This window comes from Salmo trutta, chromosome 11, assembly GCF_901001165.1.
Source record: "Salmo trutta chromosome 11, fSalTru1.1, whole genome shotgun sequence".
In the NCBI taxonomy this organism is placed as follows: Eukaryota; Metazoa; Chordata; class Actinopteri; order Salmoniformes; family Salmonidae; genus Salmo; species Salmo trutta.
Window position 1 is genome coordinate 5,279,572 of NC_042967.1, and position 27,467 is coordinate 5,307,038.

General features: G+C 44.3%; 1 protein-coding gene across 9 annotated transcripts in view; it reads left to right on the top strand.

Annotated features, from left to right (window-relative positions):
- Positions 1 to 27,467, top strand: part of LOC115202131 (protocadherin Fat 1) — a 137,351-nt gene that overhangs the window by 34,908 nt on the left and 74,976 nt on the right. For 7 of the 9 annotated variants that reach the window (XM_029766047.1, XR_003879914.1, XM_029766049.1 and 4 more), the window contains one exon: positions 12,457 to 15,746. In XM_029766047.1, coding sequence (XP_029621907.1) covers positions 12,485 to 15,746 — 3,262 coding nt within the window. In that variant the 5' untranslated portion in view covers positions 12,457 to 12,484. Of the gene's footprint in view, positions 1 to 8,884; positions 9,124 to 10,181; positions 10,463 to 12,456; positions 15,747 to 27,467 lie in introns of those variants that run through there. The other 2 variants (XM_029766046.1, XM_029766045.1) reach the window with 2 other exon arrangements.

The window sequence follows — 27,467 nt, forward strand, 5'->3', positions numbered from 1 at the left end:
ACACAATCACTGGAGAATAAACTGGATGAGCTCCGTTCAAGACTATCCTACCAATGGGACATTAAAACTGTAATATCTTATGCTTCACAGAGTTGTGGCTGAACGACAACACGGATAATGTACAGTTGGCTGAGTTTTCCGTGCAACAGCAGGACAGAACAGCTACGTCCGGTAAGACGAGGGGAAGGGTTTTGTGTCTATTTGTCAATAACAGCTGGTGCACGATGTCTGATATTAAAGTAGTCTCGAGGTATTGCTTGCCTGAGATAGTGTGGTCTATCGCTTATCATAAGGTTCTCTATCTACCAATCTATATTTTTCATAGCCGTCTATTTACCACCACAAACCGACGCTAGCCCTAAGACCGCACTCAACAAACTGTGTAAGGCCATAAGCAAACAAGAAAATGCTCATCCAGAAGTGGCGCTCCAAGTGACGGGGACTTTAATGCGGGCAAACTTAAATTCATTTTACTTATTTCTACCAGCATGTCACATGCAACCAGAGGAAAAAAATCTCTAGACCACCTTTACTCCACACACACAGATGCATACAAAAGCTCTCCCTCGCCCCCTCCATTTGGAAAATCTGACCATAATCCTATCCTCCTGATTCCAGCTTACAAGCAAAATCTAAAGCAGGATGTACCAGAAACTAGCTCAATACGGAAGTGGTCAGATGACGTGGATGCTACGCTATAGGACTGTTTTGCTAGCACAGACTGGAATATGTTCCGGGATTCATCCAATGTCATTGAAGAGTTTACCACCTCAGTCACTGGCTTCATCAAACAGTGACCGTACGTACATAATCCAACCAACCATGGATAACAGGCAACATCTGCACCGAGCTAAAGGCTAGAGCTGCCGTTTTCAAGGAGTGGGACACTAATCCGGATGCTTATAAGAAGACCCGCTATGCTCTCAGACAAACCATCAAACAGGCAAAGTGTCTATACAGTACTAAGATTGAATCCTACTACACCGGCTCTGACGCTTGTCAGATGTGGCAGGGCTTGCAAACTATTACAGACTACAAAGGGAAACAAAGCTGCGAGCTGCCCAGTGAGGCAATCCTACCAGACAGACTAAATGCATTTTATGCTCGCTTCGAGGCAAGCAACACTGAAGCATGCATGAGAGCACCAGCTGTTCCCGGACGACTGCGTGATCATGCTCTCCGTAGCCAATGTGAGCAAGACCTTTAAACAGGTCAACATTCACTAGGCCGCGGGGCCAGACGGATTACCAGAATGTGTACTCAGAGCATAAGCGGACCAACTGGCAAGTGTCTTCATTGACATTCTCAACCTCAACCTGACCGAGTCAGTAAAACAAGCATGTTTCAAGCAGACCACCATTGTCCCTGTGCCCAAAAAAGTGAAGGTAACCTGCCTAAATGACTACCGCCTCGTTGCACTCACATCTGTAGCAATGAAGGGCTTTGAAAGGCTGGTCACGGCTCACATCAACACCATTATTCCGGAAACCCTAGACCTACTCCAATTCGCATACTGCCCCAACAGATCCCCAGATGACGTAATCTCAATCGCTCTCCACACTATCATTTCTCACCTGGACAAAAGGAACACCTATGTGAGAATACTGTTCACTGACTACAGCACAGCATTCAACACCATAGTGCCCACAAAGCTACGGACCATGGGACGAAACACCTCCCTCTGCAACTGGATTCTGGACTTCCTGACAGGCCTCCCCATGGTGGTAAGGGTAGGCAACAACACATTTGCCACGCTGATCCTCAGCACGGGGGCCCCTCAGGGATGCGTGCTTACTGCTCTCCTGTACTCCCTGTTCACCCACGACTGCATGGCCAAGCACAACTCCAACACCATCATTACGTTTGCTGATGACACAATGGTGGTAGGCCTGATCACAGACAATGATGAGACAGCCTATAGGGAGGAGGTCAGAGACCTGGCAGTGTGGTGCCAGGAGAACAACCTCTCCCTCAACAAGAGCAAGATAAGGAGATGATCGTGGACTACAGGAAAAGGAGGGCCGAACACGTCACATTCCCATCAATGGGGCTGTAGTGGAGTGTGTCGACAGTTTCAAGTTCCTTGGTGTCCACATCACCATCAAACTATCATAAAAACTCAAATTAAAATTTTAAAAATAAAAAAATATCTATCTATCTATATATATATATATATATATATATATATATATATATATATTTCACCTTTATTTAACCAGTTAGGCCATTTGAGACTGCGACCTGGCCAAGATAAAGCAAAGCAGTGCGACAAAAACAACAACACAGAGTTACACATAAACAAACATACAGTCAATAACACAAAAGAATATAAAAATTGAAAAATCTATGTACAGTGTGTGCAAATGTAGAAGAGTAGGGAGGTAGGCAACAAATAGGCCATAGAGGTGTAAGTAATTACAATTTAGCATTAATACTGGAGTGATAGATGTGCAGGTGATGATGTGCAAGTAGAGATACTGGGGTGGAAAAGAGCAAGACGGTAAGTAATAATATGGGGATGAGGTAGTTGGGTGTGCTATTTACAGATTGTCTGTGTACAGCTGCAGCGATTGGTAACCTGCTCTGACAGCTGATGCTTAACGTTACAGAGGGAGATATAAGACTCCAGCTTAAGAGATTTTTGCAATTCGTTCCAGTCATTGGCAGCAGAGAACTGGAAGGAAAGGCGGCCAAAGGAAATGTTGGCTTTGGGGATAACCAGTGCAATATACCTGCTGGAGCGCGTGCTATGGGTGGGTGTTGCTATGGTGACCAGTGAGCTGAGAAAAGGTGGGGCTTTACCTAGCAAAGACTTATAGATGACTTGGAGCCAGTGGGTTTGGCAATGGATACGTAGTGAGGGCCAGCCAACGAGAGCATACAGGTCGCAGTGGTGGGTAGTATAAGGGGCTTTGGTGATAAAACGGATGGCACTGTGATAGACTACATCCAATTTGCTGAGTAGAGTGTTGGAGGCTATTTTGTAAATGACATCGCCGAATTCAAGCATTGGTAGGATAGTCAGTTTTACGAGAGTATGTTTGGCGGCATGAGAGGCTTTGTGCGAAATAGGAAGCCGATTTCTAGGTTTAATTTTGGATTGGAGATGCTTAATGTGAGTCTGGAAGGAGAGTTTACAGTGCAACCAGACACCTAAGTATTTGTAGTTGTCCACATATTCTAGGTCAGAACCGTCCAGAGTAGTGATTCTAGTCGAGCCGGAGGGTGTGGGCAGCAATCGGTTGAAGAGCATGCGCTTAGTTTTACTAGCATTTAAGAGAAGTTGGAGGTGTTGTATGACGTTGAAGCTTGTTTGGAGGTTAGTTAGCAAAGTGTCCAAAGAAGAGCCAGATGTATACATAATGGTGTCGTCTGCGTAGAGGGGAATCAGATAATCACCAACAGCAAGAGACATCATTGATATATACAGAGAAAACAGTCGGTCCGAGAATTGAACCCTGTGGCACCCCATAGAGGCTGCCGGAGGTCCGGACAACAGGCCCTCCGATATGACACACTGAACTCTGAGAAGTAGTTGGTGAACCAGGCGAGGCAGTCATTTGAGAAGCAAAGGCTTTTGAGTCTGCCGAAAAGAATGCGATGATTGACAGTGTCACGACTTCCGCCGAAGTCGATGCCTCTCCTTGTTTGTTCGGCGGTCGGCATTGCCGGTCTTCTAGCCATCATCGATCTACTTTTCATTTTCCATTTGTTTTGTCTCCACTTCACCCGCCTCCTTGAGTTTCTTTGTGAAGAAGAAGCAGGGAGGTCTGCGCCCGTGTATTGACTATCGAGGTCTGAAACAGATCACTGTGAGGTATACTTACCCGCTACTGCTCATAGCCACAGCGATTGAGTCAATGCACGGGGCGCGCATCTTCACCAAACTAGATCTCAGGAGCGCCTACAACCTGGTGCGTATCCGGGAGGGAGACGAGTAGAAGACGGCTTTCAGTACCACCTCAGGGCACTATGAGTACCTCGTCATGCCGTACGGGTTGATGAATGCGTCATCAGTCTTCCAAGCCTTTGTAGACGAGATTTTCAGGGACCCGCACGGGCAGGGTGAAGTGGTGTATATTGATGACATTCTGATATACTCCGCTACATGCGCCGAGCATGTGTCCCTGGTGCGCAGGGTGCTTGGTCGCCTGTTGGAGCATGACCTGTAAGTCAAGGCTGAGAAATGCCTGTTCTTCCAGCAGTCCGTCTCCTTCCTAGGTTACCGCATTTCCACCTCAGGGCTGGAGATGGAGAGTGACCGCATTTCAACCATGCGCAATTGGCCGACTCCCACCACGGTAAAGGAGGTGCAGCGGTTCTTAGGGTTTTCCATCTACTACCGGAGGTTTATCCGGGGTTTTGGTCAGGTAGCGGCTCCCATTACCTCACTGCTGAAGGGGGGCCTGGTACGTTTGCCGTGGTCGGCTGAGGCGAACAGGGCTTTTGGTCACCAGAGAGCTCTGTTTACCACGGCTCCCGTGCTGGCCCATTCGGATCCCTCTTTGGCTTTCATAGTGGAGGTGGACGCGTCTGAGGCTGGGATAGGACCTGTGCTCTCTCAGCGCTCGGGTATGCCACCGAAGCTCCGCCCCTGTGCCTTGTTCTCGAAGAAGCTCAGCCAGGCGCAGCGAAACTATGACGTGGGGGACCGGGAGCTGTTGGCTGTCATCAAGGCCTTGAAGGCGTGGAGACATTGGCTTGTGGGGGCTAAACACCATTTTCTCATCTGGACTGACCACTGCAATCTGGAGTACATTCGGGCAGCGAGGAGACTGAACCCTTGCCAGGCGGGCCATGTTTTTCACCCGTTTTGTGTTCACCCTTTCCTACAGACCAGGCTCTGAGAACATGAAGGCATACACATTGTCCCGGCTGTATGACACAGAGGAGCAGCCCATGGATCCCACTCCCATACTCCCCGCCTCCTGCCTGGTGGCGCCGGTAGTGTGGGAGCTGGACGCAGACATTGAGCAGGCGTTACGTGCAGAGCCCACTCCCGTCCAGTGTCCCGCTGGGCGTCTGTACGTCCCGTCTGCTGTTCATGACCGGTTGAGCTATTGGGCCCACACATCACCCTCCTCTGGTTGTCCCGGCATCGGTCGGATGGTGCGCTGTCTGACTGGGAAGTACTGGTGGCCCACTTTGGCTAAGGATGTGAGGGTTTATGTTTCTTCTGCTCGGTGTGCGCTCATTGTAAGGCTCCTAGGCACCTGCCCAGAGGTAAGCTACACCCCTTACCCGTTCCACAACGGCCATGGTCACACCTGTCGATTGATTTCCTGACCGATCTTCCCCCATCACAGGGAAACACTACAATCCTGGTTGTTGTGCATCGTTTCTCTAAGTCCTGCCGTCTCCTTCCTCTGCCCGGTCTCCCTACAGACTGCGGAAGGGGTTTGTTAGTTGAGACTCGGCCCTTGGCTTGGGGTTGTGGATCTTAGGACAAATGTCTAAAGTGTTTTTGATTCCGTAAGGGACACCCACTTCTTGTTTGATATCCCACTCCTGAATGTATTGGATGCAGGTCACCGGGAGCTCCTGACCTGCCCTTGACCTCCATGGCTAGCTCCAGGCTAACTGGTGCCTGCTTCGGGACAGAGACCTTAGCCAGGAGTAGCCACTCGGATAGCAGCTAGCTAGCTGCGATGATCCAGAGTAACGGTTCAGAGCTTGCGGTAGGAATCCGGAGATGTGGTAGAAAAAAGCAGTCTGATATGCTCTGGGTTGATATTGCGCTGTGCAGGCTGGCAGGAGTTGATCGGGCTGAGGCTGGCAGATGTCAGAGTTAACAGTGATGACCACTAGCAGTGGCTAACTGACTGCTAGCTTCTGAAGGGGGTTCCGGTTCTAAAGCATAAAAAATAGCAGATCCATACCACATTTGGTGAGGCGGGTTGCAGGAGAGTATGTGGAAATTGATGGAAAATCCATAGATAGAAATTGAGATGAACAATATTACAAATATATACGAAATATATACGATGAAAAACGATATATACAAGGGATGTGACAAGACAATCAAAACAGACATCCCACTGCTACGCCATCTTGGAAGTCTATCATGGTCCAAACACACCAAGAAAGTCATGAAGAGGGCACGACAATGCCTTTTCCCCCTCAGGAGACTGAAAAGATTTGGCATGGGTACCCAGATCTTCAAAACCTTCTACAGCTGTACCATCGAGAGCATCCTGACAAGTTGCATCACAGCCTGGTATGACAACTGCTCGGCATCCGACCGTAAGGCACCACAGAGGTTAGTCTGGAAAGCCTAGTACATCACTGGGGCCAAGCTTCCTGCCATCCAGGACCTATATACTATATGGTGTCAGAGGAAGGCCGAAAAATTGTCAAAGACTCCAGTCACCCAAGTCATATACTGTTCTGTCTGCTACCACACGGCAAGCGGTACCGGAGCACCAAGTCTATTTCCAAAAGGCTCCTTAACAGCTTCTACCCCCAAGCCATAAAACTGCTGAACAATGAATTAAATGGCCACCCAGATTATTTGCATTGACACCCCCCCCCCCCTTTGTTTTTAAACTGCTGCTACTCGCTGTTTATTATCTATGCATAGTCACTTTACCCCTACCTACATGTACACATTACCTCGACTAACCTGTACCCCAAGATATTGACTCGGTACCGGCACCCCCTATATGTAGCCTTATTATTGTTGTTTTATTCTGTTTATTTAGTAAATATTTTCTTAACTCTATTTTCCTGAGAAAAAAGAAGAAACCCGCACACTGCTATTGATGGCATCACTGCTCTTTAATAAGCTTTACATATCGGCCTCAAGGCCTTCGTCTTTACACCTCTGATGAAGGCCTTCAGGCCGATACGTAAAGCTTATTATTAAAGAGTGGTGATACTATCAAGAGCAGTGTGTGGGTTTCTTCTTTTTTCTCATATTATTCAACTGTTACCATGCACCTGCAAAAAAAGATAGCTCAGATGTGCGAGTGCCTTTCGAATTTTTAACTCTATTTTCCTAAAACTGCATTGTTGGTTAGGGGCTTGTAAGTAGGCATTTCACGGTAAGGTCTACACCTGTAACATTCGGTGCATTTGACAAATAAAATTTGAATAGATTATTTTTTTAGCTAGGAGACACAAATCACAGGGAAGAAGTACATTGCTGAAGGCATGGTAAGAGCTATCTTGTCATTGTCCGTGTCGAGTGACAAGCTAGAGGGTTTGTACTACAATTTAAGGCATAAGTTAAAGTGGAGTTTGAGCACCCTAACCACAACTCTTCTCGAGTCCTTGTTTTAATCCCTATGATATGTCTGTCAATAGCCAACTGTCAATCCTCCTTTTCACAACACCACACAAGTTTGATTACTCTCATTATGGGAAAGGGGAAGGGGGACACCTAGTCAGTTGTACAACTGAATGCATTCAACTGAAATGTGTCTTCCGCATTTAACCCAACCCCTTTGATCAAAGTCAAATATACTGCATAAAGACTTTGACAAACTATCCCTCATGATAGCTTCAAATGTCCCATAAGAACAACATTTTAACAGTCATTCTGTTTTGAGTTATTGCAACCTTTGGTGCCAACATGGTGCCCATTCAAATTCAACATCTCAAACCGAGTTTGCTCAACCCTGTATATCTACAGCTCTAGGCTAAACCACTGCTACTCTATCTTTCCCATAACACCTCATACTGTGGCTTGACAAAGAATGGAGGCTGAAACCCCAGTGGCGATAAAAAACATTACCCCTACAAGCTGATCTTCACTCCTTCATTTAATAGTCATGGTTAGGATTGGGGAGGGATAATCTGATCCTAGACGTAGCTAACTTCAGCCCAACGCACCTCCAGCAGCCCGCAACAATGAAAAGCCCCTGTAGCGGGTGCATGGATGGGCTCACACACACACAGAGAGAGAGAGAGAGAGAGAGCAGTGTGCAATCAGGGCATCAAGATTTGTGGCCGTTGCCATGTGAAAAGGGCATCCAGTGGAGCACAAACAGCATTGTAAATACCACCAATATTTATCTGCTTATTTCTCTTCCCCTACTATTCATACTACAACTATTTTCACATTGCTAAAACACCGTACATAGCTGATAATACAGGGCGAACACTTGAAATATTTAGTGTTAAATTCTAATCTTTTTTTTGTTAATGTGGTTTTGTGCCTTCTCACTTTAGTCTATTGTTTATTTCAATTGCTTTGGCAATGTAAACACATGTTTCTGAGAGAGAGAGAGACAGAAAGAGAACACCCCAGAACCCCACACAGAGAAGGAGCTCATGCCTGTCTTTACACAGACTTTGGGCAAATGTGACTTTAATGAGGTATTGGTGAATGGACATAGGACAGGGATCAGCATGCACCGGATGACTGGTTCGCATCACACTCAAACGTGCACTTGAGGGTGTGTTAGGTTGTGGCCGACCTGCACACAGCATGGGGGTTAACTTCTGGTATGTGGCTGTGACTGCATGGTGGAATAGCAGTCTGTGTTTGGGTTTTCCACTTTCATGCATGTTGACCCTATATATAAAGGGTATATAACATATTTTCCATAGATTGCATTTTACAGTCATTTTATGAGTTCATGCAGAAATGTGCAGCCTTATGCAACCATATCACATAAATGATAGCCTACACAACCTTAGTTTATTTTCAACAGGGAAAGTAATTCGTATGGTCCTGTAGCAAAGCAACTGAGCATTACCAACGAGTGAATCTTGTTGGCTATTTTATTCTTTCAGACTCCTAGTCGCTTTGCTTTCTAGTTGAACTTGTATGGGAATCAGCAAGGAGAGCAACGAAGGCGTGTGAGGCTCGTTACGTCACTGCTTCCTAAAACCGAGGCATCCCGGTAGAAACAGTAGGCTACTGCTGTTAAACCGATGTAGCAGCCGAAGTGCACGCAGACGCGGACTCCAAAGTGCCATACACGCTTTATGAAAATGTGGCTTTTACGGATTTCGGGGGCGTTGAAAATGTAAATAATGTGGAATAACCGGTGTCGGATTGGTTCCTGTGTGTCACTTTATCGTTTTCTGCGACATGCTCTCAAACAAAATTTGGCAACATTTTCTGGGATTTATCTGAACAGAACTTTGGAGAGGCGGCGTCATCCAGCTCGTCTGGTAAGTAATCTAGGAAATAGCATTGCTTTACACTGATAGAGTAACGATAATGTATTGCATAAAACAATTGAAAATAGCAGGAGTCTTTCATAATGATCATCATCAACATTATTGACATGATAAACTTCCGAGGAAGCTTTAATAGTACATTTACTGGTAGCCTATGCTTCACAATCTCCAAGATGCCACTCTCACTACACGCACGCACGCACGCACACACACACACACACACACACACACACACGCACGCACGCACACACACACACACACAATAAAGTTATGGGTGAGCAGCAGCATGTGCCGTCCAGAGCGCAGTGCTTTGGAGAGAAAATAGCCTGAACAATAGTGAGAGAGCGCCATCAATCGCATATCGGTCACACTCCCATGCGCACGAATTTGGGAACAAGATATTATTGCACAGTTATTACAACGAATATTCCAACATGAAGATACTTTTCGAATACCACGCGTGTACATGTGCACTGCCTCTTGTTGCACACATCGAAATTAAATTTGAGGTTATAAATAGGAAAACACTTTTTTTCCCACGTAGGCTATTTGAACCTCACTACTGTATAGGCCATTGTTTACATTAATAGGGACACCATTCACACAAGCGGGATTTAAAAAAATCAAACCTACACCCAAAAAACATTTTCAATTTGCTTTGATTATCTCATAAACACTATTGGCACCGTGCGTAAATGTGCCAAAACATTGTAAGCCTACATTGGGGGAATAAATTGTAATGTTCACTTTATGGATGCATGTAACATGCAATCATATAGGATAATAGTGCATAGGTATTGGCATGATTTTTCCATATGAAATCCTGTTTTATATGATTTGCCAATTATTATATCCAGCAGTGATTGGGAGTCCCATAGGGTTGCGCACAATTGACCCAGCGTCGTCCGGGTTTGGCCGGGGTAGGCCGTCATTGTAAATAAGAAATTGTTCTTATTAACTGACTTGCCTAGTTAAATAAAGGTTACATAAAAATACATAATAATAACAATAATAGTAATTATAGCCTAGGAAGGAATAAATCATTGAAATTAGATTAGGGAATAGAGCCTATCAAAGTGAACCGTTATCTCGGTTCTTAAAGCGGGGGAGCCAGCTGGTTGTTTTATCTTCATGCCAGCAAAGTAGATCCGGGCGTGCGCAACGCGGAGAGATACTAGGCGAATTCAGTGTGGAAGAGAGGGAGCAACGAGAAGAAGTGGAAAGTGGATAGAGTCACGGAGAGAGAAGTCCACGTATTTACCATGCAGACATTCGTACCTTACAAACTACATGAAAAACCGCCAAATCCGCGCCGTTAATGAGGCAATAGGTATGTAATGTGATGTGTTTGTTGTAGCACTTTCCCTGTGAATAAGCAAGTTGTTTTTGTGGTTTGTGAATCGGGAGTTAAAAGTTGAGATAGTCCGACCGGACTAGTTCTCTGTAAGTGACGCTCGAGCAGTGGACTGAAATCAGAGCCCTTTCCTTCCTCCAGTGAAGTTTAACGTTTTAAAGTGTTTAGGAAAGGTATTAAATCGGCTACTATCGAAATGAGAGACTTTGGAAGTTGGTCACTGTTTTACGCCTTTTGTTTATTTGTGGGAATTGTTTTACACATTGTGTTGTGTTAGCGGTTCGGGTATTGTTGTCATTTCTTTAAACAATCCATACATCTGGCTCGCGCACGGCTGCGGTGTTTACGTGAAATGAATAGGAATGGTTACCGTTGGTGGATGTGTTGGACAATTAAACAACAGACAGCAAGCAATGATTTTCACGAAGCTGTTTACTTTTTGTTTTTTGCCATCTTCCAAGAATATGAATTCAGCAAAAAAAGTTAATTATTGTATATAACATTGGAAAACATGTAAATATCTATTTTATTTTTTCATTCTTTGATTTGCCAGGGGTCGCGCACGGCTGCGCAAGGTGCAGTTCAGCAGATGACATTTCCTGGATGTGTATACAGACTTAGTAAAAAAAAAAACATTGTACATGTATTTATTTTACTTACGATTGCTTACTAACCTGATAGGACCGTGCCATAAAGCCCTACACTGAAGACATGAATAGTTATCCTAATCCTCAGGGGGGGGGAATATATCCTCAAGGCATACTTTTTTGTTGTTGAAAGTTCTCATGCATGCATTATGCTACTAGCCCCATAAAATGTATAGATGTAGTCTATTGCCAACATACATTCAGCATGTATTTTGAACAGATCAAAAGGCAGCTGGACACCAGTGTCCGTCAATAGGCTGTGATGTGCTTTTCCAGATGGCAACCCTCTAAAAGCCCAAAGAGCAGCACTGTGTTTATTATAGCACAGCCTACTAGACAGAAAATAGCCAAGCTCGGGAACTAAGGCCCAAGAGTCAGTATAGAAACAGCTTTTCTGGCTAGAATTCAGTTGTTTTGATCATACACTATTTCCAGGCATAATAATGTACTTATAATATACATGTGAAATCCAGTATGAGCACAAACCTGTATGCCTGAATGTCACCTCCTTTCGTATTAGACCATCAATTTAGAGTCAGTTTGCATATCTAGTTATGCGAGGACAGTACCACTTTTTCACCATTTCCAACCCTTTCTTCGTGTAATGTATCTGCTTGAGCTATTTTTTCTAATGTCATGTAGATCAAAGAATTTCAAAGATGTGCAATTTAAGGCTGGTAGAAGGAATTGTGAAATCTGCTTATCACAGCTTTGAAGTCCGTTTTCGCTTGACCTGTAATGGAATAAGTGAGAGTTGAATGCCTTACAGCTATTTTGTCATTACCAATGACCTCCGTCATCATTTCTACATCGAGGGTTGAATTAAATGAGTATATGTTCTGAAGTGAAGAGACTGGTCTCCGAATTGTGCTTTGAAACAGTAAAACATATTTACGTAGTGTATCTTTTCTGTTAAACCTGTTGCTGAAATATTAAGAGGAATGCCGGCCAAGATACATAAGTTATTTGGCCTATATCTTTTCTCCCTCTTCCCTTCTAACATAACACCCATTCATCAGCCTGACCATCATTTGGTCATGCCATTTAAAGGAGTCCATTGAGGCTCACAGTAAAGAGAGGAAAAAGGTTAGAGACCTTTGTTGAGCAGATATTAACAGCAGCCGTTCACCGTGCCACTGTAAAACCACAATTCTCTTAGGAAGGTTCAACATTTAGCCCTTTTACTTGTTAGCATAAAGACGTATTTTATTATGCTCTTAAATTAAAGCCATCCCTATTGAGTTTCTGAAAAATTAATTAAATGTTTAATTTTATGTTTATTTTTTTAGCTTGATTCTAACCTTCTGTTTTGTGTGTCTCCAGGTGGTTTGGTAGAGAACACGGTACGAAAATGGGGAAATACTTGACTTCACTGCTCGTGCTGCTCCTGCAGCTCCTCTGCGGCTGCACAGGGAACCAAAGGACGGAGAAGGAATTGGTCCTGCAGTTCACTCACTCTGTTTACAATGCCACCATATACGAGAACTCTGCTGCTAAGACCTACTTGGAGAGTCATGCGAAGATGGGCATCTACATCACAGACCCCACCTGGGAGATACGGTACAAAATAGTGTCAGGAGACAATGAGAACCTTTTCAAAGCAGAGGACTACGTCCTGGGAGACTTTAGTTTCCTGAGGATAAGGACCAAAGGAGGCAGCACTGCCATTCTGAACCGGGAGGTCAAAGACCACTACTTGCTCACTGTCAAAGCTGTGGAGAGGGGCACCAACGTGGAGGCTCGTACCCGAGTCAAGGTCCAGGTCCAGGACACCAACGACCTGAGGCCTCTGTTCTCTCCCACCTCCTACAGCATCTCGCTGCTTGAGAACACGGCCATACGGACCAGTGTGGCCAAGGTCACAGCCACGGATGCCGACATTGGGACGAACGGGGAGTACTACTACAGCTTCCGGGAGTGGACAGATATGTTCGCCGTCCACCCCACAAGCGGGGTGGTGACGCTGACGGGCAAGCTGGATCACTCTGAGACCAAGCTGTATGACCTGGAGATCCTGGCGGTAGACCGAGGCATGAAGCTCTACGGGAGCAGCGGCTTCAGTAGCATGGCCAAGCTGACGGTGAGGGTGGAACAGGCCAACGAGCACGCGCCTGTCATCACCGCCGTCACCCTGGCGCCCTCGGGCGCTGACCGCGACCCCACCTATGCCATAGTGACCGTTGAGGACAACGACCAGGGACCAAACGGGGAGATCGCGTCGTTGAGCGTGGTGGCGGGCGACCCCCTCCAGCAGTTTAAGGCCATGAGAACCAGTCCCGGGAGCAAGGAGTACAAAATCAAAGCTGTCAAGGATGTAGACTGGGACACGCAGACTTTCGGATACAACCTCACGTTACAGGCCAAGGACAAAGGAAGCCCCCCACAGTTTTCCTCAGCGAAAGTGGTACATGTAACATCCCCTCAGTTTAAAGTGGGCCCCCCTAAATTTGAACATGCTGTTTATAGGGTCAATCTCAGTGAGTTTGCCCCTCTCCATACACCTGTTGCTATGGTAACTGCCTTGCCAAAGTATCCACAGTTGAAGTATGCTTTCAGATATAAGGCAGAGAAGAATCGTTTTGCTATTAATCCAGACACTGGCTTAATCACCACAACTGGACCCATCTATGCGGATTATGCCACAAAATTTGAACTACAAGTTATTACCAGTGACAAAAAGGCAGCGACTAAGGTTATCATTGACGTTATAGATGTTAACAATAATGCCCCTGAGTTCCAACAGACCTCGTACAAGGCCACCGTTGACGAGAACGTACCCGTAGGGAGCAACGTGTTAGCAGTGAAAGCCACTGATCTAGACAGTGGCGAGAACGGGTATGTGACCTACAGCATTGCCAACGTGAGCCCGCAGCCGTTTGTCATCGACTACTTCTCTGGTGTCATCAGCACCTCAGAGGAGCTGGATTATGAGCTGATGCCAAGGATTTACAATCTCAAAATTAGGGCTTCAGACTGGGGTATCCCTTTCCGACGGGAGGTAGAGGCATCAGTTACTGTCACGCTGAATAACCTGAATGACAATAAGCCTCTATTCGAAAACGTCGACTGTGAAGTCACGGTGCCTAGAGACCATGGCGTGGGAGAGCAGATAACGACGGTGTCTGCTATTGACGCTGACGAATTGCAGCTAGTGCGGTACGACATAAAAGCTGGGAATGATCTTGATCTCTTTGAATTGAACTCCAACTCGGGTGTGCTTTCTTTGAAACGAACACTGAGCGAAGGGGAGGCAGCTAAAGTGTCCTTCCATAACTTACACATCAGAGCCAGTGATGGAGAGCATGAGACTGAATCAATGATTATGAACATCACTGTCATCACAGCTCGGAAGCCTGTCCAACTGAAGTGTGTTGATACTGGGGTTGCTACCATGTTGGCAGAAAAGCTGCTTCATGGCACTAAGATCCAAGCTCCAACTGAGCCTGACGATAACTTCATGGACATCCATTCGGTTAACCGCTACTCCCCTCAGTTTGCAGAGTCCTTCCCCAGTGTCATTGAGGTCAAAGAGGACCTTCCGGTTGGGGCTAGGTTAGTCCATCTAAGCGCCTCTGACACAGACAGTGGTTTTAATGGAAAACTGGTGTACGTTATTTCAGGAGGAGATACAGAGAGTCGTTTCATTGTAGATATGAACACCGGTTGGCTTTTGGTTCACACTCCACTGGACAGGGAAACGACGGACCACTACACACTGAACGTCACAGTCTACGATCTAGGAATACCCCAAAAGTCCTCCTCCCGTCTTTTAGACGTTAAGATCTTGGATGCTAACGATAACAGTCCGCAGTTCTTGCAAGACTCATATTCGTTGGAAATAAGTGAAAACACACCAGTGGGCACTGAAATCGTCCAGGTGGATTCCACCGATAAGGACCTGGGAGATAATGGAGTAATCAGGTATTCGATTGTGGCCGACACTGACCAGTTTGCCATTGACGAGCTGACTGGAGTAGTGACGGTGAAAAAGCCGCTGGATCGCGAGGTGCACCCGGTTTACATTCTGAAGATTGCTGCACGTGACCAGGCCGTTAATGAACCTCAACTCGTGTCTACAGTGTTGCTAAAGGTCATTCTCGAGGACGTCAATGACAATCCTCCCAAATTCATCCCGTCAAATTACAGCGTGAAAGTGAGGGAGGACCTCCCGATCGGCACTGTGATTATGTGGCTGGAGGCTCACGACCCGGATGTCGGGCTGTTCAGTCAGGTACGGTACAGCCTCATCGATAACGGGGACGGCAACTTCGATGTGGACAAAGTCAGCGGCGCGGTACGCATCCTGCAGAATCTGAATTACGAGAAAAAGCAGGTGTACAATCTCACGGCGAAGGCCAAAGACAAAGGGAAGCCCATTTCCTTATCGTCAACATGCTTTATTGAGGTGGATGTAGTGGACGTAAACGAGAATCTGTATCGCCCGTGGTTCCCCTCATTTGTGGATAAGGGATTTATAAAAGAGGACGTCCTCATTGGGACTTCCGTAATGAAAGTATCGGCTCAGGACGAAGACAAAGGAAGAGACGGAGAAATACGCTACTCCATACGGGACGGTTCTGGCCTAGGGATATTCACCATTGATGAAGAGACTGGTGAGTTTCTCACTTTCTTTTCCTCTGTCATTACCATATTGCCTCTATGTGGAGGCCCATTTTGTTTATAATTTATTATTTAAGGCACCAAATGGGCATGCATGAATTTTAAATGACTGGGATGCGAAATGGGGTGCAATCCCCTGTATCTGTGCAGACTGTGCTCTTCTGCCCATGTCCCCCCCTGAAATATCAATGGTGGGGGTAAATGGTGAATAGAGGTGAGGTTCGCTTCCTGGAGAACTGCTAAGCTTCCTGATTCCTTTCATTTTTCTGTCTGAGTGAAGAGAATTGATGGCAGGAACAGCTGGAGCAGCTGTCTCCTAGACCTGCAGTAGACATTCCAAACGAGTTGCCGTGGAATTAAGAGGGTTGCTTAGTGATTTTACCCACTGGCTCCCCCTTTCCCACCCAAGCACTGTTGTGCTGAACACTGCATTTTGTTTCAATGTTGAAAAACTAGTCATATGCAAATTTAATAATGCTTCATGCTGGCTCATCCCACATGAGATGGAACTTGTTTGTATAATGAAAGAGTTATTTTTCTGTGATTGTCATATCTGCCTTTAGTATTGCAAATCTAAATGTTTGTGTTGCTGGCGATATGCGCTTGCTGGCCTCTTTGTGATCTTACAAAGAAAGTAGTAATACTTTTTTTCAGCTGCTCACAGACGTTAAAGCACCTGTGCCAAGGGTTTAAAACCGTTTTGCCACAAAAAAACTACTGGTCACCCCATTTTGGGTGCGTCAGACCTGACTTGCTGCCCTTCATTTTAAACATAGGTGCCATACTCTGGGTGGCTTAGTGCCAGTTTTTCCCTTTTAAAATGTATTTCTGCATAGGAATATACATATTTAATGTACAAATGGGCCGGTGAAACTTGATGCATAAAACATTAGGTTTTTAGCATATATGTAGTCTATCCCCTAAGTCTGGAAGTTCAATGCAAAGTCTCTGGAAATGTAATTTACAGATTTTAAAGTAACTAAATGAGAAATTGACGAGAGAATGTTAATTTAGATTCAGGTGGAGGCATACACTTTATTAAGCGGAGTAAATTAGCTGGGCCTTCCATGAACCTGTGGGGAAATCACACTTTCTTTGCTGGTAAATTTAGCATGACGGGATGAGCTGGCATGAAGCATTGCTCCTTAAGGACCATCTGTCGGCTATTGTGCCTGTCCAGTCTTAGTGTGATTGTTCTCTCTGGGGTAGTTGTTAGATTGTTGCTTGTAGATAATTCTACCTCTTTTGTTCAAAGATACAGAGGGAAAATGTAAATAGAGCGAACTGGAGCGAGCCTTTGATTCTTGAAATGCAATTTGAAACTCATCTGAGATTGGTTTAAAAATGGCTTCGGTCCCACTCATCAAAGTTTGTAGAAACTTTCTCACACACAATGCACTCTTTAGGGAATTGACATTTGAAACGAAGTGCCTTATATTTAGCCAACAGAGATTTCTGCTCTGGGGTTTGTTAGTTGAGACTCGGCCCTTGGCTTGGGGTTGTGGATCTTAGGACGAATGTCTGAAGTGTTCTTGATTCCGTAAGGGACACCCACTTCTTGTTTGATATCCCACTCCTGAATGTATTGGATGCAGGTCACCGGGAGCTCCTGACCTGCTCTTCCTCTCCTGCCCTTGACCTCCATGGCCTTCAGAGTGATTTATCAAGAGTGGCAATGATAGGATTGTTCTGCTATTCAGTCCCGTTGTTAGGGATCACAGCCAGAGCTGGTAGCAAACCAAATATGCCCAAGGCAACGATGTGCCACCTGGGAATTCATGCATCGACTGAAGGTGGTTTGGGGGGTTGGTCTGGGTCTGAGCAGAGGGGGGTGCAAGGTTACCACATGAGGATTATGCTCTACAAGAAATCGATGTCAAACACACCCAGCATCACTTTCACCCAGTCATGCAGCTACAGCTAGTGCTTTCCGACAAGTAGAAAAACAAGGGTTGGGGAGAGAAGAAAACAAATGAAAAAGTGCTAAAACCGAAGGGTACATGCCAGAAGCCACACACACCTTAAGCTCTAGAAAAGTTTTTATGAGGGGGCTAGTATGGGAAGGCTGGCTAACATCTGTGGCTGGTTAAGTTAAATGCTTTTTGGAATCTCATGTTCTCCGTATGCATGCTTTATTTATTCCCTCTATCCTCTTGAAACCCTGGGTTTGAGAATGGAGGGGTAGTGATGAGGAATGTGCAAATGAAAAGGTCTTTAGTGCCAATTTGACTCCCATACCTCTCATCTTACCGCCAAGAAAATACAATTTTGGCTCACAGTTTATCTCCTTAACCTCTCTGGGCTATGTGGGACGATTTCGTCCCACCTACGTAACAGCCACTTCAATCCAGTGGCGCGATTTTTGAATCGTTAGAAATGCTATAACTTCAATTTCTCAAACATATGACTATTTCACAGCTATTTAAAGACAAGAATCTCGTTAATCTAACCCCACTGTCCGATTTCAAAAAGGCTTTACAACAAAAGCAAAACATTAGATTATGTCAGCAGAGTACCCAGCCAGAAATAATCACACAGCCATTTTTCAAGCTAGCATATCATGTCACATAAACCCAAACCATATCTAAATGCAGCACTAACCTTTGATGATCTTCATCAGATGACACACCTAGGACATTGTGTTATACAATACATGCATGTCTGTTCAATCAAGTTCATATTTATATCAAAAACCAGCTTTTTACATTAGCATGTGACGTTCAGAACTAGCATTCCCACCGAACACTTCCGGTGATTTTACTAAATTACTCACGATAAACGTTCACAAAAAGCATAACAATTATTTTAAGAATTATAGATACATTACCCCTCTATGCACTCGATATGTCCGATTTTAAAATAGCTTTTCGGATGAAGCACATTTTGCAATAATCTAAGTACATAGCCCGGCATTACAGGGCTAGCTATTTAGATACCCACCCAGTTCAGCCTCCACCAAAATCACATTTCCTATAAGAAAAATGTTCTTACCTTGCTTGTTCTTCATCAGAATACACTGCCAGGACTTCTACTTCAATAACAAATGTTGGTTTGGTCCCAAATAATCCATCGTTATATCCAAACAGCGACGTTTTGTTCGTGAGTTCTAGAATGCTTCTTCGCGGTGTCGCGCATGGCGCATTGGCGTGTCAAAAATGTCTAAATATTCCATTACCGTACTTCGAAGCATGTCAACCGCTGTTTAAAACCAATTTTTATGCCATTTATGTCGTAGAGAAGTGTTAATATTCCGACCGGGAGTATGCATTGAGCCTAAACAGCCGAATAAAATTTCTCCTCAGAAGCGACTCATGCACGCGCATCATTGAAAGGTCCTCCGAGCATCCACTTACAAAAGGCGATAATATATTTCAACCTGAGGTTCCCTCGTAAACCTTCAGTTATTTCGCGGGCTCTGAGAGCCTATTGGAGCCCTGGGAATTGTCACGTTACAGCTAAGATCCTTACTTTTCAATAAAAAGAGGTAAGACGCACGACTCCTTGTCAGACAGGGTACTTCCTGCTTGAAGCCTTGTCAGGTTTTTGCCTGCCATAGGAGTTCTGTTATACTCACAGACACCATTCAAACAGTTTTAGAAAATTCAGAGTGTTTTCTATCCAAACCTGAACAATAATATGCATATTCTAGCTTCTGAGTTGGTGTAGGAGGCAGTTAAAAATGGGAACATATTTTTTCCAAAATTCTCAATACTGCCCCCTATACCAAACAGGTTAAGCCTAAATCTTTAACTTTATAGTTAGTTACTAGATTAATTTAGTTCAATGAACAGAGGCGTAAATTAATTTATGTAACTTCAGCTTTCAATATATTTTTTTTACCCGTTTCAGGGTTTGCCTTTGCTAACAGCAGTCATTTAGCCATTTTTAGGCCAAGACAAGATTAGCAAAACCCAGAAAGTTGTTACTTCTAAGATAGGAATCAACATGTTTCCCCCTATCCAGTTCTTATTGTTTGACTGTAGACAGCTATATCTGCCAAACGTCTGGCCCGGGCCCATCTGGATCTCTGGCCCTTGCATTTACATCTGCACATCACACAAACATGTTTAGAGCTGGGGGCTATGTGGAGCCCTGGTGAGATTTTGTGTGCAGTCCAGGCTAATTCTGGCCTCGTGTGCTCAGACACTGCTGTTGGGGTTATCGAGCAATGGGGGCCTGACACACTTAAGGCCAGCTAGGTATGCCGCTAACCTGATTGATGTTTCCAGGGCCAGGCATGGAATCTAGTTCCTTGATTTAATAAACCTTCAGTTAGAAAAAGGAACAAACAGCTGGAGCTTGAGGTCATGATACAGAGATAAGAACAACAAGATGGACGCCTTTCACAAAGTAGGTTTAGTTCAGGCTTCAAGTGAAAGGGTGGTTGTTGTGGTTGGGCGTAGAAGTTAGGGCTGGGAATTGCCAGGGACCTCAAAATAAGATATCACAATACTTAGGTGCCAATACAGTGTTTATTGTATTTCTCATGATTCTACTGTATATATATTGCGAATCTATACTGTGATTTCATTACGATTCGATGTTCCAAACATATTGCTCACAATATGTCTGCTGCAGAGGGGCAAGAGAGAGCCATGAAGAAACAAGTTTTGATCAGTCATAGAAATAAGTGCTAAAAACAAAATGGCTCCCTATTTAAAAAGATGGAGAACAAGCTATGAAGGAAAAATACTGGTGCAGGTATTTTAGTGCAGGTACAGCCATCTAGCTCAAAACTATATTGCGATATTGTCGATACTATATGTATCTTTAAAAAATGATAATACACCCCCCCTCATCACTAGTAGAAGTTGTTGTTGTGGGGTTGCCGAGCTGGTGAGTGGTATTCATTTTGGGACAAAGCCACTGGACATTCCATTCTCTCTGTGCATCTAAATTGAGATCAACTCTTAGTGGTCTTCACTCTGCAGTGCACTATAAATGCTTTTCACTGACGTTCCTATAAAAAAAGCCAGTAATGCAGCTGTTGTTGCTTAGGGAAGAGGGAAGGGTGGATGGCGTTGTTTGTCATGGGCTGTGCTTGATTAGTGGTGAGGTAAGCTATAGGCCTAGGCCCTATAAGTCCCCTACTGGTCCATTGTTGTCGATGCAGACAGTTCTCCAAGTAGATCAATTAGACTTGGTGCTTGCACTAAAGGATTGACTGCCGTTTATGAGGTCAGAGAAGTGATCAATTAAGCATGTCTTTCTGTTAGAACTCCTAATACCTTGTTTTTCAGCCTTTGACTTAAAGAGCTAGTTCGACCAGACTCTCTCTCATTGTGTTTCTTCTCCAGGAACTGCTAGCTGTTTTGGCAGCACTATTGAAGGCATGTCTTTAAGTTTGTTAGCCTACTTTGTGAATTATGGTGAACAACCAAGATGTGATAATTCAATTTGCACTGATTCACTTAACTGGAGGAAGAAGAGCATGGAAAAAAAGAGGTGAAAATGCATATTGATGAAAGTCTCCAGGCTTAAAATATACTAGCAGTAAAGGTGAACAAATGTGTAGGCCTTCATGCGGTGTGTTTGCATTTATGTAGGAAAAAGAGAACGAGTCTCAAACAGCCCCAGTGAATCTCCTCTTCCGTCCAGATGCTCGTTGGATAATGTATGCATTGCCCTTTGCTCATTGGATAATGTATGCGTTGCCCTTTCACTTCAAGTTGGAGGCAGCCGGTGTGCTGAAAGAGCTCTTTGTGGAGGCAAATGAAATAGTTTGATGTGTAATGACAAAGTTCTGTGAGCTTGTGTTTTCCCCTCTTCAAATTGTGCCCCCATTGCCCTTCCTGTCGAGAGTGAGGTAAGGCCGACCCTCAGTGATGCCAGATAAGGGAGGTATGTGCCGAATGGTTTTGTCTTTTCATGTTTGGCTGCCTTCACTATCCCAGGGTGAGTAGGGCGATAGTGGGAAGCGATAGCTGTGTCTGCACAACCAAAGCTTCATGGAAGATTGATTGAACCCAAGCACCCGTGCCCCTTCTATTTTTTTATTCTATACGCAGAAGCTCAAGCCAGAAGTGTGACTTCTTCAGCACACTCTAAAGAGCCACATGACTTGTAATGAATGGTCTTTGCTTGAGCGCCGTTGCTGGGGCGACAGGACCAGGAATGTGCAGCCAGCTGAAGTAGATATTTTTTTTTACCTTTATTTAACTAGGCAAGTCAGTTAAGAACAAATTCTTATTTACAATGACGGCCTAGGAACAGTGGGTTAACTGCCTTGTTCAGGGGCAGAACGACAGATTTGTACCTTGTCAGCTCAGGGATTTGAACTTGCAACCTTTCAGTTACTAGTCCAATGCACTAACCACTAGGCTACTTGTGCAGATGGATGGCGTGCTCGATTGCGAATGAACTCTTATCATGCTAATCTAGGCAATTGAGATCAACTGCTAATAATGGTTGGTGACATTTTGTTTTATTTTTATGTAAACTACTGGAAATATAAAGTAATGGTTGCACAGAGATTCTGCAGACACATACAAGACTGCAGTAACTACATGTTTGTCACACATTTGACAGGAAAGAAGAGCAAATTCATTTTAGTGAAGTTTACTGGGATAATTAGAATGCTGAAACTTGGGCCAAGAAACCATTTTGATGTTCAGTTCTCTATCTTGGTGTGTGTTCCCATGTTACTTTGGAAAGACCTGCGGTTCCCTGTGGCATGTTCACCTGAATGTGAAGTTGTTGTTTTCCGATCATTGCCCCAATCAAAATGGAGTTTACTGCAGTGAAGGGGGTAACCGACAGAGGCTTAGCTGGCTGTTTATTTTCTCTATATGATAAATTGGCTATCAAAACGTAACTGACTGAATGTCAAAGTGAAATGGTACTTGGCGTAACAAGTCTTGAGGTTTCATGTGTTGAGAGACAGCCACTTAAAATCAGTTAAGAACAAATTCTTATTTACAATGATGGCCTAGGATCAGTGGGTTAACTGCCTTGTTCAGGGGCAGAACGACAGATTTTGTACCTTGTCAGCTCGGGGATTCGACCTAGCAACCTTTCGGTTACAGGCCCAACGCTCTAACCACGAGGCTACCTGCCACCCCAAATAGGCGGTATATAGGCCTATATACCACTCTAATCTCCGAATACAATAATAATTGAATGAAAAAATAATCAACCTTTGTAAATGTCAGCACGGCAGCCTCTTGGAAAATGAGAGCTGGCCTATATTTCAAAGCGCCTTATCTGTCATCAAAAAAGACCTTTCCATGGGAACCATTTACCGCAGCGCATTGAGTACAGTCAGTGTAAGTGGGCAACTATCTCAGGGGGCTTCATAAACATTTTGCGATAAGGGGAAGACAGACGGTGCATCGCGCCCGCTATTGTCAGAGGAACGGGGCATGGCACCGGAGGGCCGGGAGGTAACAGGTCTTAAATGTATAACCTGATATTAAACCAGGTGCCCAGCTCACAGGTCCGCTCTGAGGCTTTCGAAATAACACTGCACTCTGTGACAATGGAAACTGCCTGGGCATGTCCCAATAGGCTTCCTCAACTGGAATTAATGGGCTAAATTCTGCCTGAAAAAAAGAGAAAATTCCCATCAGGCATGTTCTCATTGCATCTCTCCCCTTTTGTTCATTAAAGACTCTCTCTCTTTCACTGTCTATGTTGCTACGTTCTCCCCTATCCCCCTCACTCCAGATGAATGCAGCCATTCTTTCATTTTTTTCCTTGGGCCAGAGAATCTAGAATAGGATTCTTATTTTATTACGCAGTGTCATGCAGCTATATTTTTGAATATCCATGCCGCTTTAAAACATGAATGTGCCACTGGTCTGTTAATGCAGTTTTAGTTAGTGCCCTCTCCTTTTAAGACTATACGATTAGGTCAGTATGTAGAGTGAAGCATACTGCTCCACATTGTTAAGTTGTCTAAAATGATTCAGTTTGCCTAAAGTTTTAAGGTACCGTTTCCCTTAAGCCCAGCTGTTGATAGCGCTGGTTTTTGCCTCCGGTGGCAATTGTATACAAAATGCACAAAGATGCATGAAGCGGAAGTGGTTGGTGGGGGCACAACTCAGAGGATCATCGGGTCAAAGAGAGATCAAATTACATTTTGTTTGTCACCTGCGCCGAATACAGCAAGTGTAGACTTTACTGTTAAATGCTTACTTCCGAGCCCTTTCCTAACAATGCAGAGTTAAAAGGTACGGAAATTAGCTAAAATGAAGAGAAAAAAAGGAATTAGTAACACAATAAAATAACAATAATGAGGCTTTATACAAGGAGTACCGGTACCGAGTCAGTGTGCTGGGGTATGAAGTAGTTCAGATGATTGAGGTAATAGGGACATGTAGGTAGGGGTGAAAGTGACTAGGCAATCAGGTTAGATAATAAACAGAGTAGCAGCAGTGTGTGTGAAAGTGTGGGTGTGTGCGTGTGGCGTCAATATGCAGATGTTTTGTGTTTGTAAGCATGTGTGTGTGTGTCGGAGTCGGTGTAGTATGCATGAGTGTGTGGGTAGTTCAGTGAGTGTGCATAGAGTCAGTGCAAAAAAAAATAAAATGGGTCGGTGCAAATATTCCGGGTAGCCATTTGATTAATAACTATTCAGCAGTCTTATGGTTTGGGGGTAGAAGCTGTTGGTTTGGTTTGGTGCTCCGGCACCGCTTGCCGTGCGATAATCACACCGCAAGCAGAGAGACATGCACTTTTATGTTGAGAGACTCTGTGTGAACTCATCATGCAGCTGTTTGGATGATTGTTTTCCCGGATCTACACTAATGTACTGAATACCCACGGAATGCTGGTCACTCTTCAAAGCTCCACCATATTTGGTCAATGACCCTGATATGGTCTTTGACACTTCAATAGCCTGCTAAGTCCTCTTTTGCATGGTGATTCTAAGCCTTTAGCCGATGTGTTACCATGTGTAACTCAAGCTGTCTGCAGTATTCAGAAATATCCACCATTCTATAAAGTAATAAAGACGATGAGTGCGACAGCGAGCCCTGTAGGCTATGTGGTCATCCCACGAGGTGGAGTTTTTCCTCCTTTGGCTGCACTTCATAGCCTTGTGAATTTTTCAAAAGTTTCAGGAATTAATACTTACAGTATGGACTGAAAAATGTTGGAAGTGCAGGGCTTAGCTTCTGAGAACTCTTGGAACCAAAGAGATGATTTGATTTAAGTTGCGGGGGCATGGGAAGCTTAGCTCAGGACTCTTTTTCTAATACACCCAGGGCTCTACGTGGTGGAGGAATTTGAAGCATTTCACCAGTGCCGGTGGAAAGAGAAGAGGGGGGAGGGGGAGACTGAGAAAGTTTATGTAGGCATGTGAGGCAGGAGTCCTATGAAGGCTGAGGAATGCGAGGGGAAAGGAGAGCAGAATTACCAAGAGGTAGTTCAAAGCAGACGGCTGACTTTTTCAAGTGCAGACCAAGGGAGTGCTGGCGTAAGCCGAAAGAGCCGATCTCTCGGTCTTGAGAAGACATGTTTTTGTTCTCTCATGGTCTCCGAAGCGCGTAAATTATTCCTGTACGGCCTCTTGTTGTGAAGGTCATCGGAAGACCATCTCGACTTCTTTAGATATCTTTGTCGACAATAGAAAAACTGTGAAACTAGTTTTTTTCTGGGCTGGGTAAAGTTGACTGCAGCCTAATTCCTCATTACACAATTTCAATGCCAAAAAAATGTGATATTGACTCAGTTTCTGAAGTAGACGGCGTGCTACCATATGAAAATAAGCACTGGGGTAAACAGGATTTTGTAAATCCTAATCCTTTTTTGACAACTGGTAATCTTTTTGGCGCTCTAATTTGTTTCAATTGCCAGCTTTTGATATCCATGACATGTGCAATCCCCTCCATTTGTGGCGGCGCCATTGTAGTTACAAGGCCTTCTGGGGAAAAGAGTTTGTCTCTCCCCAATTTAGCCCCCCGCCCACTAATTACCCCCTTTCATGACAGGGAAATACTGAGTACACCTCATCCTCAGAACTAAATAGGGATCATCATAGTATAGTTCCGCAGTTACTACCCCCACTGTGTGGTACATTTTTGTTTTTTCCCTGGATCAGCTGGCTTTATCCAATCTACTTAAATGTTTTCTGTCCTCAGACCTCCAGACCTCCTCTGCCATTTTCCTCGGCGCCTCGAAGCACAACCATGTTATTTCACCATTTTGTCAAAACAACACTCAGCGGCTATGTGTTGTGCAGCGGACTTCTTCCAGCCTCCCCGCTGTAACTAGCTATTGAGTAAATGTCACGGTGGAACTGTTCCGGAGACTGATTGAAATGAACACACTTTGCAGTTCACACACCTACATGAGAAGGCAGAATTGTAGGAACAGCGTTAGCCGTTAGCTCTTTTTATTGTGCAGCCTTAACTGCTGTGCTAGGTGGCTGTGGAAGGTGTAGCCGTAGGGTATGCAAGGAAGAGGGAAAGAAAGGAGAGAGAGTAAGTCTGGCTGGGTAGGTTGCCTAGGCTTTGTCAACTGTTTTTATTGCCTCAAGGGCACATTTTGCAACTTCCTCATTTGATTAGCCTAGAGGTATAGGTACGATGGCTAAACACCTCAGATTCATCATTTATACACATTTATACAGCCAACTATTGTTTCGATAGATGCTTTGTCTTCTAGTCGTTCTATTTAAAGCCAGTCACGCATTCATGTTTGAATAAAAAGTAGATGTTAACTGAAATTGTCATTGTGTTCAGCAATAGTTTAATTGAAATGGTTTTCTCTTTGAATTGAACTTCATATTCTTGGCGTCAGAGCCTCATCAAACTATAAAAAAAGATACAAGATTTGGGCTTTCTTACTTCTGCCAGTCAACCATTACAATGCTATTGTACATGTTGGCCTTACCTACCACAGTTTTTAAGGGTCAAGGTCCTCTATGACAATGTAGTCTTGTTGTTAGCCACCACTAGAATGAATGAATTACATTTTATTTTCCTGTCAAATCGTTAATTGGCAACCCATCCTTTCCGGGATTAACTGAAACATAAACAAACATTCCAATGATTCACTGTGATAACTCTTTCGGTGTTCTGTGCTTTACAATAATTCACTGTTATAATTCAGTGATAATTGCTGTAGCAGTGCAGAACTTCAGTATATAAAGCCATCTTCTCTATGCGGATGGCTTAAGGGTTGGTAGCGGGCTGCTAAAAGCCTGACACTCATGAGCGAATGGAATGAAATGGTATGGGTGTGGTGGCTAAATCCTTCTGATTCATCATTTATACACTCTGTGAGTAATTATCCAGCCAACTATTGATTTGATATGTTTCGATAGATGCTTTCTCTTCTGGTAGGTTTATTTAAAGCCAGTCACGCATTCATGTTTGAATAAAAAGTAGATGCCAACTGAAATTGTCATTGTGTTCAGCTAGAGCTTCATCGAAATGGTTTCTCTTTAAATTGAACTATTCTAGGCGTCAAAGCCTCATCAAACTATAAAAAAAGATTTGGACTTTCTTACTTTTGCCGGTTGACCATTACAATGCTATCGTACAAATTGACCTTATCTACCACAGTTTGTTTACGTTTCCTGTGAGGGGTGAGTTTGGGTCAAGGTCCTTTATGACTATGTAGTCTTGTTGTTAGCCACCTGTAGCAGTGCAGAACTGCACTAATATAAAGTATTCTTCTCCATGCCAATGGCTTTAGGGTTGGCAGCGGGCTGCTTAAAAGCCTGACACTCCTGAGTGAGTGGAATGGTTCTGTTATGCCAGTGTCTC